Here is a 15,397-nt window from a genome sequence, read left to right on the forward strand (position 1 = left end):
TCCATCACCTCCCCACCACCGTCCCCACTCCCCCACCACGGTCCCCGCGTCCCTCCATTACCTCCCACCACCGTCCCCACTTTCCCACCACGGTCCCCGCGTCCCTCCATCACCTCCCACCACCGTCCCCACCTCCCCACCACCATCCCTGCGTCCCTCCATCACCTCCCACCACTGCCACGCATCCCTCCATCGCCTCCCACCACCGTCCCCACTTCCCCACCATGGTCCCCGTGTCCCTCCACCACCTCCCCACCGCCGTCCCCACTTTCCCACCACTGTCCCCGCACCCCTCCATCACCTCCCCACCACGGTCCCCACTTTCCCACCACCGTCCCCACTTTCCCACCACCGTCCCCGCATCCCTCCATCACCTCCCCACCACCATCTCCACTTCCCACCACCGTCCCCATGTCCCTCCATCACCTCTCCACCATGGTCCCCACGTCCCTCCATCACTTCTCTACCAACACACACCTCAGAACAAGACAGAGACAGTGCCTAAACTTGTGGGGAAGAGACAACCTACCGCATACACGTACATGCACGCGCACGCGCACATGCACATACACCATGATTGTTAACAATGAAGTTTCGATGCAGAATGCAGGAACATGAAAGAAAATGAGAAAGGAGCCCCACTAGATGGGCAGCCAGCCAAGGTGGGCTTCCCAGAGAAAGAGGGGGCAGAGCCACAAGAAGTCTGGTGTTGAAAATGTCTGGAAATATAGACGGGCGAGCCGTCTGTCACCCCTTGGCCCTGCCGGTGCAGGGCAGAAGCCGGAGCACCAGCCAAAAAGGAAGACTCCCGGTCCCCAAGACAGAGGCCATGTTCAGAGGCTAAGCTCTAGGGAGGGTGACATCTGTGAGAAAGTGGGGACAGTTACAAAGTGAGCCCGTGAAGAGGTGGTAACTCAAGCCTGTTCTGCACAGCTACCCCGCCGTTCAAAGCCCATTTGGACATGGACAAGAACACCATGCCAAAATGCAATTAAATGCTGGTCTCTAGCAAGAAACTAAGTACACAGGTTCATTCTGGGTGTACCCCAAAATGGACTGTAGCTGAACTGCCTTAAAGTCCAAAATTGGTGTGGACAGGCCGACACAGTCTGGGTACAGTGCTGAAGGTCTCCACCAGCACACCATGGCATTCGGACACCACTCAGAGCCTGGCGCAGACAGTGCCAGATGACACTGCCAATTATACACCCTTACAAGTAAGCTCTCTGGTTCTGGCTGGCTCTGGGCAGGATGGAGAGTTACTGAGGTCGAGTGTGGGGAAGCCAGGCACTGTCAGACCATGGTGAAGTGAGCGCAGGGGGACAGCTCCCCTCTGGGGCATCCCAGCAGGCCCAGCCTCAGCCAGGCCCAGTCTCAACCAGTCCAGGACACAGGATTTTGGGCCTCACCAGGTTCTGTAATTAACACTGTCTTTAGTGCTGCAAAGAGCTCAGCCACAATAGAGGAAGTGAACCACAGAGGAGATCTGAGTGAATTCTACACACATACAACGCAGATCCACTGATTACCTTTACAGGATTCACCTCACACTCACTGCAGTAACACAAACACACTGTCACCAGGACACATGGTGAAGTCTAGGGGTGCAGATGTTGGTGACTTCTGCAAAGACATACCCTGTGCATACACTGAGGTGTTACAGCAAGATGATGTTGGTGATTACTAAGCTTACCCTGTGCACACACTCAGATGTGTGTACCATATGAGACATGCAAGGCCTACCTTCTCCCTTTATAAACATCAGTCTGAAGAGGGGAATTTCATACCCATGTTTTCTGAAGACTGCAGGTAAAAAACAAAAAAACAAAAAAACAAAAAAACTTCATTTGCTAGGGTAACCTAGCATCTGTTGATTCCAAACATGGACCGTGTCCGTCTTGGCCTGAATTTGGGACAAAGGTCTAATAAAGGCATGCTGGCAGTTACTTCAGAGGCAAGAGAACCCTGAAGACCCAAGAGCTCAATCCAGGCATGGTAGCACATACTTAAAATCATCTGGAGAGGCTGAAGCTGGTGGATAACAAGAGACCACTGTGGGCTACTTAGTAAGACCCTCTCTTATAAGCAAAAACAAAACAAAGCCAGGAGCCAGTGACTCACACCTGTAATCCTAGCTACTCAGGAGGCTGAGATCAGAGGATCGCAGTTCAAAGCCAGCCCAGGCAGGAAAGTCTGTGAGACTCTTATCTCTAATCATAGAAAAAGCCGGAAATGGCACTGTGGCTCAAGTGGTAGAATGCTAGCCTTGAGCAAAAGAAGCTCAGGGACAGTGCCCAGGCACAGAGTAAAGCCCCAGGAATGGGAACACACACACACACACACACACACACACACACACACACACACACACACACACACACACACACACACACACACACACACACACACACACACACACACACACACACGAAAACAAAAAAACAATGTCCACATGTTGAAATGGAGGCTCAGAAAGACTTTTCCCAAGAGTCACAGGGCAATTCAGTGGCCATGAACCTGTTGAGAATGTACAGCCAGCATTCTCTTGTCCCCTGCAGCCATGCAGAACAACCAAGACTGCAACCCTGTGTGACCTCACTCTGCTTCCAGAAGTCAGCCATGGTGTAACACGGTGTAATAGGATACATTCACTTCCCCTGCAAGCAGTGTCTTGGGCCATAGGACTTGGTCCCTATCCACACTAAAAGCACTGGGGCCCAAATAAGAGCCACCCTTCCAAACAGTCATTCAGGGTGTCAGAGTCAAGCAGACACTGGCCTTTGCTTCACCTGTGAACTGGGTCAGATTACACAGAGACACCTTCTCATTCAACCTCCACTTAATGAACATCTTGTCCCTACTGTGCCTGTGACATGTGGACTCTGATACAAAGCCCTGAACTGTTCAGAATCCCTCTCAAGTCCATGTACTGGGCAGGTCTTGGAAAACTGGGAGCCCTGAACAGAATGCTCATTCATCTCCTAAGTGAAGCGAAGACATTCGGCACAGCCAGGGCCTGGACAATAAGCAGAGAAAAGCTGACTTTACAAATTCTTTCACCTCCACTCTTTGAAGTATTTCATTTTAAAACATTCAGGGGAAAAAAAAGATTCTCTTGGGATGTGCTTAATTAGCAGATTTAATCTCCTTTAGTGGTAAAATGTTGTGATCACACCAATCTGAAGCCATTTACAAGTGGGACACACACACACACACCCGAGGAGAGCCCCGGGCCAGGAGAGGCTCGAGCTCAGGAAGCAGTGCTCTGACCACACCCCAACAGCATAAGCACCCCAATGTTAATGCAGCAAGTGGAGGGGCACCCCAATTTCCCAGGGGAATAGGCAGGTCACTTCTACCAGCCTCAGCATGAGCCATGCTCCCGCATGGCATCAGAACACGTGGAGGTCGGCTTCGAGAAAAGAAGCCTATGACTCTGAGCAGCTCAGCTCTGCGGAGCAGCAGCAGTGAGGCCAAGGCCAAGCCCTCCTCGCCATCCTGGAGGGGGCACGGGGACCATAGCTTCCCATGACACGGTGATCACCATACATCCCCCTGGCCAGCTGGACGGAGCCTGGGAAAGAGTAAGGGGCCTGGATGGGTATGAGGGTAAAGACCCTCCAGAGTTAGACTATTGCCAGAAGAAGATGTGATATATAAGCCTAAAATGACTAGCAATAAGTGGGAACACTTTGCTATGTGAAGCCAGGGGGTTTCCAATGGGCCAAGCAAGGAGCTTCCTAAGCCTCCTGCGGAGGCCAGACCCAGTGCCCACCAGTGCCACAGCTTTCCACCTTCTGTGGTCCAGATACCTGGTTCCATGAGTCTAGAGATCAGAGCCATTTCTGTGAAAGAATATACACACCTAGCAGCTAGGCAGGCAGGTAGAAGGAGCATACATCCATTCATCACCACATGGATACTGACTGCTCTGCAAGGCACACAGCTGGGAGATGTCCCAGCTTCGTAAGCACGACCCCCAAGGACCATCACAACCAGGGCCACATGCTGAATCCCAGCCAGGCCCAAGCCCCGGAAGCGGGCTCAGCCCCGTACATGGATCCATACCAGTCACACTCACGTGACAGACAAGTCAGACGCGGTGCAGGGACCTGCAGAAGAGGCTGTGGCTATCCGCTGTGCACTGTGCCTGTCTCTCAGCCCTTTTCAGGGAGACGGCCTACAGGGGCAGGGCACCTCTACAAACCTGCTCCACCTTCTCCATGTTCACCTGTCTAGAGGTAAACCCCACAGAAGGCCCATCTCTAGTTCCCAGGCCAGAACTTCAGCCTCCTCACCCTGGACCATTCACTGAGACTCACAGGCAGCCCTGGGCTGTACTCCCCACCATTGTTCTGAGTTGTCTGTTCCCATCCCCCGCCTTACCCCCCACCCTCCAGTACAAAAGCCCTGACGCTGTTCCCAGTTTATATCTTCCCAGTCACTCTCCACGACCTCTGTCCAGGCCCCTCAGCCACTGCCATTTGTCCTTAGCAGTAATTCTCTTCCGGGTACTCAGCTCCTGCCCTGCCCCCAACCTGGGCCACATTCACTCACCTCTTTCCTACCGAGCATCCAAGATCCTTCAGGAAATCTACCTCAGCTGACCCAACTCCACCTCTGACCTTCCTCACCATGGACTCCTGAGAGCACCTCTGGCAGATCTGCTGGCCCCACCAGCCTCAAAGCCCTCCCTCTGCCCACCAAAGGGGTCCCCAGCACATCTTCTCTATGACTCTCACATTTGGCACTTCCCATCCCAAACAAAGTCAGTATAAGCACGGCCCTCCCACCACCATCCCTCAAAATAAATATTTGTGTTTGCAAAGCCACTGGAGAAATTCACACAGCCCTCAAGCCCTGGCCCAGGCCCTGCCCGAGCCCCTGCCCCTGCCCCAGCCCCTGCCCCTGCCCCAGCCTCTGCCTCAGCCCCTACCCCTACCCCTGTCCCTGCCCCAGCCCCAGCCCCAGCCCCAGCCCCAGCCCCAGCCCCTGCCCCAGCCCCTGCCCCTGCCCCAGCCTCTGCCCCTGCCCCAGCCCCAGCCCCAGCCCCTGACCCTGCCCCTGACCCTGCCCCTGACCCTGCCCCAGCCCCAGCCCCAGCTCCTGCCCCAGCCCCAGCCCCAGCCCCTGCCCCTGCCCCTGCCCCAGCCCCAGCCCCAGCCCCTGCCCCTGCCCCTGCCCCAGCCCCAGCCCCTGCCCCTGCCCCTGCCCCAGCCCCAGCTCCTGCCCCAGCCCCAGCCCCTGCCCCTGCCCCTGCCCCAGCACTAGGACTGGCTTAACATAGGCTGTGTGGAAGGGGAGGGGCAGCTCCCAGGACACAACAGCAGGAACAAAGAAAATAACCTCTAGAGACAGGGCTGGCAACCCTTAGCTTTTCTTTCTTTTGTGTCTTCAGAACAGTGCTAATATGGAACTATCAGGACCACAAACACTTAAGGGCAAGAGTGGAGTCGTTTCCTTGCAAATACAGAGGCAAACTCAGCAGTCACCTCTAGACTGGAAGAGGTAGTGTGGGAGCAGTGAGGAGTTCTGGGGAAAGAGCACCCCACCAGCTAACCATCTGCTGGCGCCAAGGGGCTCAATTCCAGTCTCTGTCAGTATACCTGCCACCCTAGGGGCCAGGGTCTGCTGGTGGAGACTTCACACACAGCTCCATCCATGCAGCCATGCAGAACCAGGGAGAGATTGCTGGTGGACCGTGTGGGAGCTAGAAATGTATAGGTCACTCCAATCTTTGCTAGAAGCAAACCACTGAAAGGAGAAAAACCTGGGAAGGAAAAAGACCAGGAAGCCGCGTGAGGGCTCTCAGCCCAGGACGCCGCCCATGGAGATGTCCAGGGAGCCAGTCCAGCTGCAGGAGCCAAGGCCACCCAATACAGAGACCCTCTTTTAACATGGACCCCACAGAAACAAGGCCATATGAGCCCCAAAGACATGTCCAGGAATGTGCATGCTAACATGGCCCCTACCAGCCCAAAACAGGTGACCAGGCCAGTGTCCACGGGAAGCAGAATAGACACATCAACAATGATACCAGCGCCAGACCAGCAGAATGCAGGCAAGCCTGGTCCATGGTCCATGCCCACAGACAGCAAAACAGGCACCAGAACTATGGGAACAGCATATGTCCAGCATGGTTCAGACAAGCCTCGTCTGTGGTCCATGCTGTCCACACTCTGGGAACACAGGCAGCAGAACTAGCCCATGAATGAGGGCAGAACAGCTGGTCAGCACAGTATAACTGAGCCTCATCTATGCTCTATGCTGCTCAGCCAGTGTCCATGGATGCAGAACAAGCCCAAAAAGACACAGCATCTGACCAGTAGAGGATAGATAGCTAAGCTCTGTCTGCCCTGGCCTGTCTCCCTTCTGCTTGAGGGGTGATATACCAGCTCTTTGCAAAACCTTCCTTCCTAAACTGGGGTGTCTTTGCTTTTGCTATAGGTAAAAAAGGAGGTTCTCAAAAAACTGTGGGAGCTTGAAGTCATCTCAATCATGTGATCCCAAACTCCAAATGACCTGAGACTCTTGCGGACCAGGCCTAATGGTGTGGTCAGACAAGAGCAGACAACCTCGAGACTCACAGCAGAACCAAAACCTTTGACAACAAGGGTAGGCCAGACCCAGGCTTGAGAAGCGCCTGCCATGGAAACTCAGTTCTCGCACACAGTGCCTGCCAGGGAGCCTGCACAGGCAGCCACGTCCAGGGCAGCCCACGCTTCCCAAGTGAGCGTCTCTCTCTCATTCGGAAAGTTAGCAAGTCCTTACCCACCATATAAAATCTTGTGGAAGGCCACCATGACAGAAAGACCCTGCTCATCACCCTCAGAGCTTGCCTAACCACGCCTGAGGCCCGGGGTTGGATCCCCAGCACCTCAAATTAATTAATCAATTCTAAAGAATTAAAACAAAACAAAAAAAAACCCTCATGACACTACAGCAGGTCTTGTTAGTTGCACCAAACATTCATTAAAAGAAAAATAAAATAAAGTTCTTCTCTTCAAGTAGCCTCAATGCTATCTGTACATCCTTATTTAGTAAAACTACAACTCAGTGCATTGTAACGAAGCTCCCTCCTAAAGGGAGTGCTTCGCTGAGAAGAGAACACCAGAACCATACAGCTGGATGGCCTGGGTAGGCTGGAATCAACATGGCTCTATTTGCTAGAGTTGGCTGGATGTTGACATTTCTAAGACCAAATATAAATCGTTTGTGAACATGGCCAGTGATTGTTTGGAATTCTTCTCCCAGAACCACAAAGTGTTTCCCACCCTTTAAGGAAAAAAAAAAAAAGTCTTCTAACCAGGATGCTAATGACAGCCAGCCTGCATGAGTTGCTTTAAGGCAGAGACAGTTGCTTGTGTAGAAACACTGTACAAATACTCCAACACTGTAGCCCGAAAAAGACAACCCCATCAAACAGCGGGAGAAGTGTGAAACTTGCAAATGAGCCCCTGGTTAAACAAAACACCAATCTGTTCCCAGAGGGCTCAGGGTGGCCACCTGTTCCAGGCTGGTGGAGTCCCCATTACCAATGGAAGAAACAATACCAGAGCGGTGACAGCCCCCTCTTGGGCCCTGGTCCCCACCCTCAAGCCTATATTTAGTCTGCTCTGTATGGAAAATGTCCTGACCCTGCACACAAACAAGCTATTTGGCTGGTTATTCAAAGGATCCATTAACAGCCTCCTCTGCCCGGCAGGATGTGTGTGTGTGTGTGGTGTGTGTGTGTGTGTGTGTGTGTGTGGTGTGTGTGTGTGGTGTGTGTGTGTGTGCATGTGTGTGTATGTGTGTGTGGTGTGTGTGGTGTGTGTGTGTGTATATGTGTGTGTATGTGTGTGTATGTGTGTGTGGTGTGGGTGTGTGTGTGTGCATGTGTGTGTGTGTATGTGTGTGTGGTGTGTGTGTGTGGTGTGTGTGTATGTGTATGTGTGTGTGGTGTGTGTGTATGTGTGTGTATGTGTGTGTGTGGTGTGTGTGTGTGTGTGGTGTGTGTGTATGTGTGTGTATGTGTGTGTGGTGTGTGTGTGTGTGTGTGTGTGTGTGTGTGTGTCCCTATACCACCAGCCCCACAATCCATCCTCCTGCCATGGCCAACTGGAAGTAAAGCACAGAAAATGAGGGACTGGACCAAAAGACAACAATTGCTCTGCTCTGGATGGGTCATCTCATACTTATAGACATAGGCAACCAAAATTCCCTCCCAGCCCCTAGAGGCCCAGAGCTCCTGGAAGGCAGACCTCACGGTTGCACACACAAAGCCTAGAGCTCCAATCCCAGAACAAAATAGCAGATGCAGCAAAGATTAGAGATTAACATCTGTAGAGTGCATTTTCTTCCTCAGAGAGATACTTAACAAAGGGAAGGAATTATGTAGCTAAGCACCAGATCAGAACCCCAAAACCTGGGTTTTAAAAATAACTAAGCCCCATCCGGCTTTACTGGGCTCAAATCATTCAAGCTAAGGATACGAAGATTCTGGGGGAGCAGGAAGGGGACAGGAAGGGGGACATAGGCTCCTTTGAGTGTTGGGAAACAGAGGACAGAACCAAAGCAGTAGTTAAACAAGCCAGACTGAGACTCACAAACTATAAACAGCTGCAGGGTAGGCAGGGGGAAAGGGAGGGTACAAAGGAAGGAATTCCAGATGCAACAAAAGAAAAGGTCTGATGTAGAGCAAAACAGAGGTGAGGTGGCAGTTAACAGGGACCCAGGTTTTGATGAGTTCGGTGGGGCTGGGGGCTGGGGCTGCCGCTCTCTCCCTTCTAACTCACTCCCTTCAGGGTCTTCTATGCTCTTTCATTTAAACTGATGAAAACATGTAAGACTCTGCCTCTCTTCTACAGAAGTGTCTTTTTGCTAGAGTAACACAATGTATCATCCACCAAATTATCATAGTAAGTGAATATTGAAGAACCTCATCTAAATATTCATGAGATACACAAAAAAAAAAATCGACACTCACAGGAAGGAAAAATTCACAGGAAAGGCAGTATCAGCTGGTTCCACTATCTAATGCACCTTTTTTTGTAAGAGTCATCCTCTACCTAACCACTTCCTAGAAACTCAACACCTCTCAGTATACCTGCCTCCTTTTCTATCCGCATCATGGAGACATAGATCAAAACCACTAAAACTTAGGTTTCAATCCTTCCTTCACAGGGTTTAAACCTCTGTGTATACAGGCAATTCCTTTAGCTGCTGAAGGGAAGGAAAGCAACGAGATACCCCAAATCTTAAGACTGGGCCCAGGAAGGCACTGGAACAAGTATAGCTTCCATCTTTTTTTTTTTTTTGCCAGTCCTGGGGCTCGAACTCAGAGCCTGGGCACTGTCCCTGAGCCTCTCTGTGTTCAAGGCTAGCCCTCTACCACTTGAGCCACAGCACCACTACTGGCTTTTTCTGTTTATGTGGTGCTGAGGAATGGAACCCAGGGCTTCATGCATGCTAGGCTAGCACTCTACCACTGAGCCACCTTCCCAGCCCAATTTCAGACTCTTTCTAGCAATGCTTTGTGAAAGCCCCCAGACATTGTTGGAACTGCATGCTCTCAGAATCCACTCTGGACCTTCAGAATTTTCTAGAAACTGAAGGCAGCAATGTGCTTCCACAAGCCCTCTACGGGATCTGCTTGCCCACCCAAACCTGAGAATCAGCAGCTCTAGGTGGTATGACACTGAAGGCGACATTGTACCCATGCCAGTCTGTCACTCGCTCATTGCTCCCAGAGATACTGTCTGAAACCCGCCCGCATCCAACAGAAAAACATGCCAACCTTTTGCAAAGCTCTGACTTGAAAAGATGTAGCACGCAGATCTTTTTCTTTTGCCACCTAAAAAAAATTTCAGTTCTACTCTAAACACCATGGGACCTTTCATTCCCATCAAAGCTAACTTGCCAAATCTAAAAGATGCTCAGCCTCCCTTCAGTGCTCTAGGGATAGGCTTCAAAATGCCCCCACTTCCAGGGGACACTGAGAGAACACCAACAGGGAGGAAAAGGACCTGCTGGCAAGGAACTCAGTCAGCAACGATTCATGGGCACTGATCCGTCTGAGGATACAGAAAACGAGCACTTCCTGACTTCTGCCTTCAGCGAGCAGAATGAAGGGGGGAATCTTGTAGTAGAGAAGCAAAAGCAGGGCCCGGAGCAGGAAGGTCTCGCCTCTAGGGAAGTAAGGCCGGCTGTGGGTGACTCTACCCTGGCCAGGCCTCGGCATCTCAGAGAAGGGGCATCCATACCATGACTAAATGCTTGAAACTGGCCTCAGGATGGACACCAGACTGCATAGGGTCAGGCATGAGAAGCAACAAGACAATAGAGATGCAATCCTGCAACCTCTGATTAAACCTGAAGGACTACCAGCATGGTAGAAACTTTCTGCCCATGGCAGAAAGAAGCTTGTTTCCCTAAACATGCAGCAACCAGACTAAATAAACCACTCTATGGAAACAAACTCGTACAGTTCCAACTGCACAGCCAACATAATGTCATGGGTTATCCTGGGGTAATCTCAAACTCTTCTCCTTTCGGTCAAGGGCACAGAAGCCTGGATGGCCACAAAGACCATTATGGAAGCTATCAACAGGAGGGGCTGCCTAGCTATCTCATGAGATACTAGAAAACTAACACAAAGACCAGATGCACCCAGCTCGTATCTCTGGGGCAATTTCCTACTCTTTCTGAGTTGCAGACAGGGCATATATGGTATAGTCACAGGACAAAGTGACACGATGCTGGTGTAATACTTAGCACTCTCCTGGGCACAGACGCTCAATTGCGCAGCTGTCGCATGGGGTTAAGTGCATTGCCTGCCCCCGGTCTTCCCAAGTTCTCCACTTGCCAAGAGTCAGATGCTGCCTGGAACTCTGGACCTGTGAAAAATGACCTTAAAGGGTGAGAGCCAAAGCTGAGCCATTGCAGACCAGGTGGGACCAGGGGTGGGTGTCTGATGAGCCGCTTCCTAGTGAAGGCAGAGGCATGAATGCAGGCTAGGGTCCCAACCTGAGAGAACAGCTGAACTTCCCAACAGGGCCCGGGAGGGACTCAAGCTGCCAGGGCTGAATGAGCTGGCTGGGCTATCACTTGCATCCCAGTTCTGTGGCTGGCAAGCTGAATTACAATGTGCGGCTGCTAATAGAGGCTTTAGCCTTAAAAGAACAACAAGCTTTACTTAACAAGAAAAGCAGTTGACTCATTTGTTCAACCTCATCCACCCAAGCCAAACTCTTCAAAGGAAAGACAAAGGGGAAACCAAACTGCTCAAACTGGAGGTGAGATGGGCCCCAAGCTCACACCTAGACATGGTGGCTTTAGGCTATGACTGATCTATGTACACAGGTCATGTAAGCCACACCCCTGTGGATACCACACAAACCTGAACCTGCTAACTGCAAAGTTTCCTTAAAACATCACAGATTTGGACAGGGATGGGTCTCAAAGTATGAAATAAAGATAAAGACACTTGTTGACAGGCCTTAAAATAAGATCAAGAGCAAAAGTACAGGATTACTAGCTCATTTTTATTGAGGCCCTGGTGGCTCATACCTGTAATCCTAGCTACTCAAGAGGCTAAGATCTAAGAATTCTGGTTCAAAGCCAGCCCAGGCAAAGTCCACAGAACTCTTATCTCCAATTAGCCAGAAAAAAGCCAGATGGAGGTGTGGCTCAGGGGTAAGTACCAGCTTGAGCAGAAAAAGCCAGGAAAGAACATGAGGACCCTGAGTTCAAGTCCTGGTATCAGCTTTAGACAGGGCTCCCATTTCAGTAACCAAAAGTGTAAAAGGACTGTAATTGTGTATGTACATATAAACAGAGATGAGAGAAAAAAAAGTGACAACTTTCTGTTATGTAGGACAAGGGATTTTTAAACTATTGCTATAATTAATACTCATAGCCTGGTAATGGTTACTTTTTTTTAACCTAGTCCTGGAACTTGAACTCAGGGTCTGAGAGCTGTCACAGAGCTGTCACAGAGCCTTTTTGTGCTCAACACTAGTGCTCTACTGCTTGAGCCACAGAGCCACTTATGGCTTTTTCTGAGTAGTTTTTAGAGGTAAGAGTCTCACAGACTTTCCCGCCCAGGCTGACTTCAAACAGGTATCCTCAGATCTCAGTCTCCTGAGTAGCTAGGATGATAAACATGAACCACCGCTGCTGGCGCCCAGCTGTTACATTTTAAATCTTAGTTTTGCTGTCCTACCACTGGGCCTCCAAGACTTGATCATCAGCTGGGGCAGATCCTGGTCTGTCTCCTGGAGCCGGAATGCACTCCAGTTACTCTGGTACTCTGCCATGGTTCCCCAGGCATGTGCTAGCTGGGTTTCCCCAAGGTAACAATGCCTTCAGACATGGTATCCAGGAGCACACAGCTGTACGAAACTGTTTCTGCAGAGTTCTCTTCTCACCCAAAACTGTCACCCTGGCACAACTGTGCAGCCCTCTGAACTTACAAAGCGTCTAGTAAGTAAGTGTAAAACCCATTCATGGTCTTAAAATTGCCATGGAGAGGAAGGAGTATTTCGTTATAACAAATCAACGTCGATTTAACTAGGAAAGGCAGAGTGAGGTCCTGAAGGAGAGCTGCTCAGGGAGGGCGGAGGCCTGGAGCCCCAATTGATCCCTTGGTTCAGATCAGACTTTGAACAACCTCCGTCAAAAGTTCACACCCGCCCTGAACCCCCACTTCCTCTTCTCTAAAATGAGGCCATTATGAAGCCAGACATCTGGGCTGGAGTCCTTCACAAACCAATGATGGAACCACTGCCGATAACAGGACAAAGAACAGAGGATAATCAGAATGCTTCTTAAGCCTCACGAAATCCACTACAGCCCTGGCACAATACAGACATTCCTGTTTCTAACAGGGAAAAAAAAATAGCATTATCAAAGCCCCTAACAAGATAGTATCCATCCATTGATTCTGAGCCTTATTAAAAATGACAAAGACTCCAGTCTCACATCATAAAGGTAGGCATTAAGTTATCCTGAAACCAACATCTTCAAAAGTGCACAGAAGGCAAGGGGAAAGATGAAAAAGGAAAGAGGGAAGGGGAAATAGGAAAGGGGAAAGGAAAGGAGTTCCAACCATACCCTCCTGCTAGAAAGTCAAATGTTTGGATGGAAGTGTTCAAGACCCCAGCAGGAATCTTCAGGAATACAAAATGAAAACCAGAGCTCTGCAACTCACTCAGCTAGGGCTGCTCCTTCTCTGAAGCGAGATGCTCTCGGCCAGGTGTGTCCCAGACCTGCACCAGCTTTCACGATGTTTCATCAGACTTCTGTGGCTACAGTCAAAGAAGTGGGTGGGAAGAAACAAGCAATGCCCCTTTCCAATGCTACCAGAGCAGATCAAGACATTGCCCCTCTATCTGCAAGTGACCCTGCAAGTACCAGCACTTGTCACAAGTTGAAAAGGCACAAACAAATCTTGACTTTTGATAAGCCTGGAAGTATCTTTAGCTGCCAATAGACAGGATCTACTCAATGAGCCCCAGGTTCTTGAAAGGCTGGGGCCTGCTAGGACCTTCCCGGGAATGACCAAGTCTCCTGTGGATGCAGCTGGCCAGTCAGCCAGCATGGCTGGAATGTGGTTCAACTCCATGAGGTGGTGGAACATCAAGGGGATCCTCAACCCTAAACCCACCATCCCCACCTAACCCAAGCTTCAAATCATAACCACTCTGAAGTTCGTAGTTTAGACTACATATTGCCAAAGGGGTCAGTGCCCCCTCACAGGTAGATGGAGGGAAGCAGAGCGAGACCCTGCTTTCAGGTTCTCAGTGTTCCTCAAGCGAAGTCTCGGCAGCCCTGGGGCAGGCCACCATCACGGACAAACCTTCCTGCAGGCTCTATCCCACGACTGGCCAACAGCAACACAAGAGAACAGACTGCTGATCAACTGCTCAACTGCAGTTGGATTGACATCACCCATTACACACGGCCTGCTCCCCTAGGTCAGTCTGGGCAGAAAGGAAATGAAGCAAAGCAGCAGCAGCAGCAGCAGCCCTGGGAGCCTAGAAGCAGATAAATGAGAGCCACCGCTGGTGCAGAGAACACAGCCCCTGAAAGGCGGAGGGCACAGAGTCTCTCCGGCAGGGACACTGTCCTCCCTGACATGTAGGTGAAAGAAAGTATTGTGCCAGGTCCCCCAACCCTCACCCCAACACACAGGCTTACAGCCTCCCCTCCACATCCTCCTCTGTGGTGGCCCCCAAGCATGTCAAAGTGACACCCTTTTCACTGCAAGGTCCCTTGCCTTCGCCGAAGGGCTTGCCAATTTGACCCAGGACTCTCGGTACAGAACACACGAGGACCCACACCTGGGCAAGCGCTGCCTGAGGCCTGGCTGCGCACATGGACCGAATTCAACCGTACCCGCTGTGCTCACGGGCTGGGTTAAACCATGCTCCGAATGGGGCCGGCCCTGCGTCGCTGCAGCCCCCAGCAAACGATCCTCCTCCAAAACGCGCTTCAAGGTCCAGCAGGACGCCCAGGCCTGGCCTAAGAACCCGTCACAGATTGCGCGCTGCCCAACCTTCCGGCTGCCCCGAGGGGTCGGCCAGGCCGAAGAGTCGGGCGGCTGCGGGACGCGGCGGTACCCAGTCACTTTCTCACTTGGAGAGACTCCATTGTCCATTACGGAATCCTCTTCCCTGGCCCGGCCGGCGGCGCCGCCCGCCCTGGCAGGACAGGGCGAGGAGGACCGCAGAGCTCCCCGCGGGGCCTCGGACGCCCGGTCCCCGGCGCGTGTGTACACACACACATACACACACGCACGCACGCACGCACACCGCACCACGCGCGCCCCCCCGCCGCCGCGCCCGGGGCGCCCGCTCCCCCGCGCGCTTCGGAAGCCCCGGGCGGCCAGGCCGGCTCACCTTCGATGGCGATGACGTGCTCCCGGATCTGGTTCTGCAGCACCGGCTCCTCCACGCGCTCCAGCAGCTCGTAGATGGAGTAGATGTTGGGGTGGACCGACTCGAAGCGCTGGATCTCGGCCCGGATGGCAGCCGAGTTGGCCAGCTGCTGCTGGTAGTTCATGATGCAGGCGCCGCGCCCGGAGCCGCGCGCCCCCCCGCCGCCGCCCCGCGCCCCGGGACCCGCGGGCCGCCGAGCCCGGGGCGCCGCAGCCCCCGGGGAGCCCGGCCCGCCGGCGGCGGGCGGAGGAGGCGCTAGAAGAAAGGCGCGGGCCGAGCGGGCGTGGGGCCGGCCCCGGAGCTCAGTTCATGGCCGGGACGCGCGGCCGGCGAGCGAGCGGGCCCCGGCGTCCCGGGTCAGCGGGCCGTCCGGGGGGAGGGCGCCCCCATGGAGCGCGCCGCGGCCCCGGAGGAGGCTCGCTCCGACGCGCTCCCGCGCCGCGGCCGCCTTCCAGCCCTAGGCGCTGCCCGGCCGA

At 52.6% G+C, this 15,397-nt stretch overlaps 1 protein-coding gene across 5 annotated transcripts in view; it reads right to left on the bottom strand.

The window, feature by feature from the left end:
- The window catches only part of Agap1 (ArfGAP with GTPase domain, ankyrin repeat and PH domain 1), a 465,820-nt gene extending 450,775 nt beyond the window's left edge, over positions 1-15,045 (bottom strand). For 4 of the 5 annotated variants that reach the window (XM_070011454.1, XM_070011372.1, XM_070011299.1 and 1 more), the window contains exon 1: positions 14,883-15,045. In XM_070011454.1, the coding sequence (XP_069867555.1) occupies positions 14,883-15,045 (163 nt within the window). The remainder of the gene's footprint in view (positions 1-14,882) is intronic. The other variant, XM_070011564.1, reaches the window with a different exon arrangement.
- Positions 15,046-15,397: the final 352 nt, after the last annotated feature.

This window comes from Dipodomys merriami, unplaced genomic scaffold, assembly GCF_024711535.1.
Source record: "Dipodomys merriami isolate MVZ:Mamm:240054 unplaced genomic scaffold, mDipMer1.0.p SCAF_1, whole genome shotgun sequence".
NCBI lineage: Eukaryota > Metazoa > Chordata > Mammalia > Rodentia > Heteromyidae > Dipodomys > Dipodomys merriami.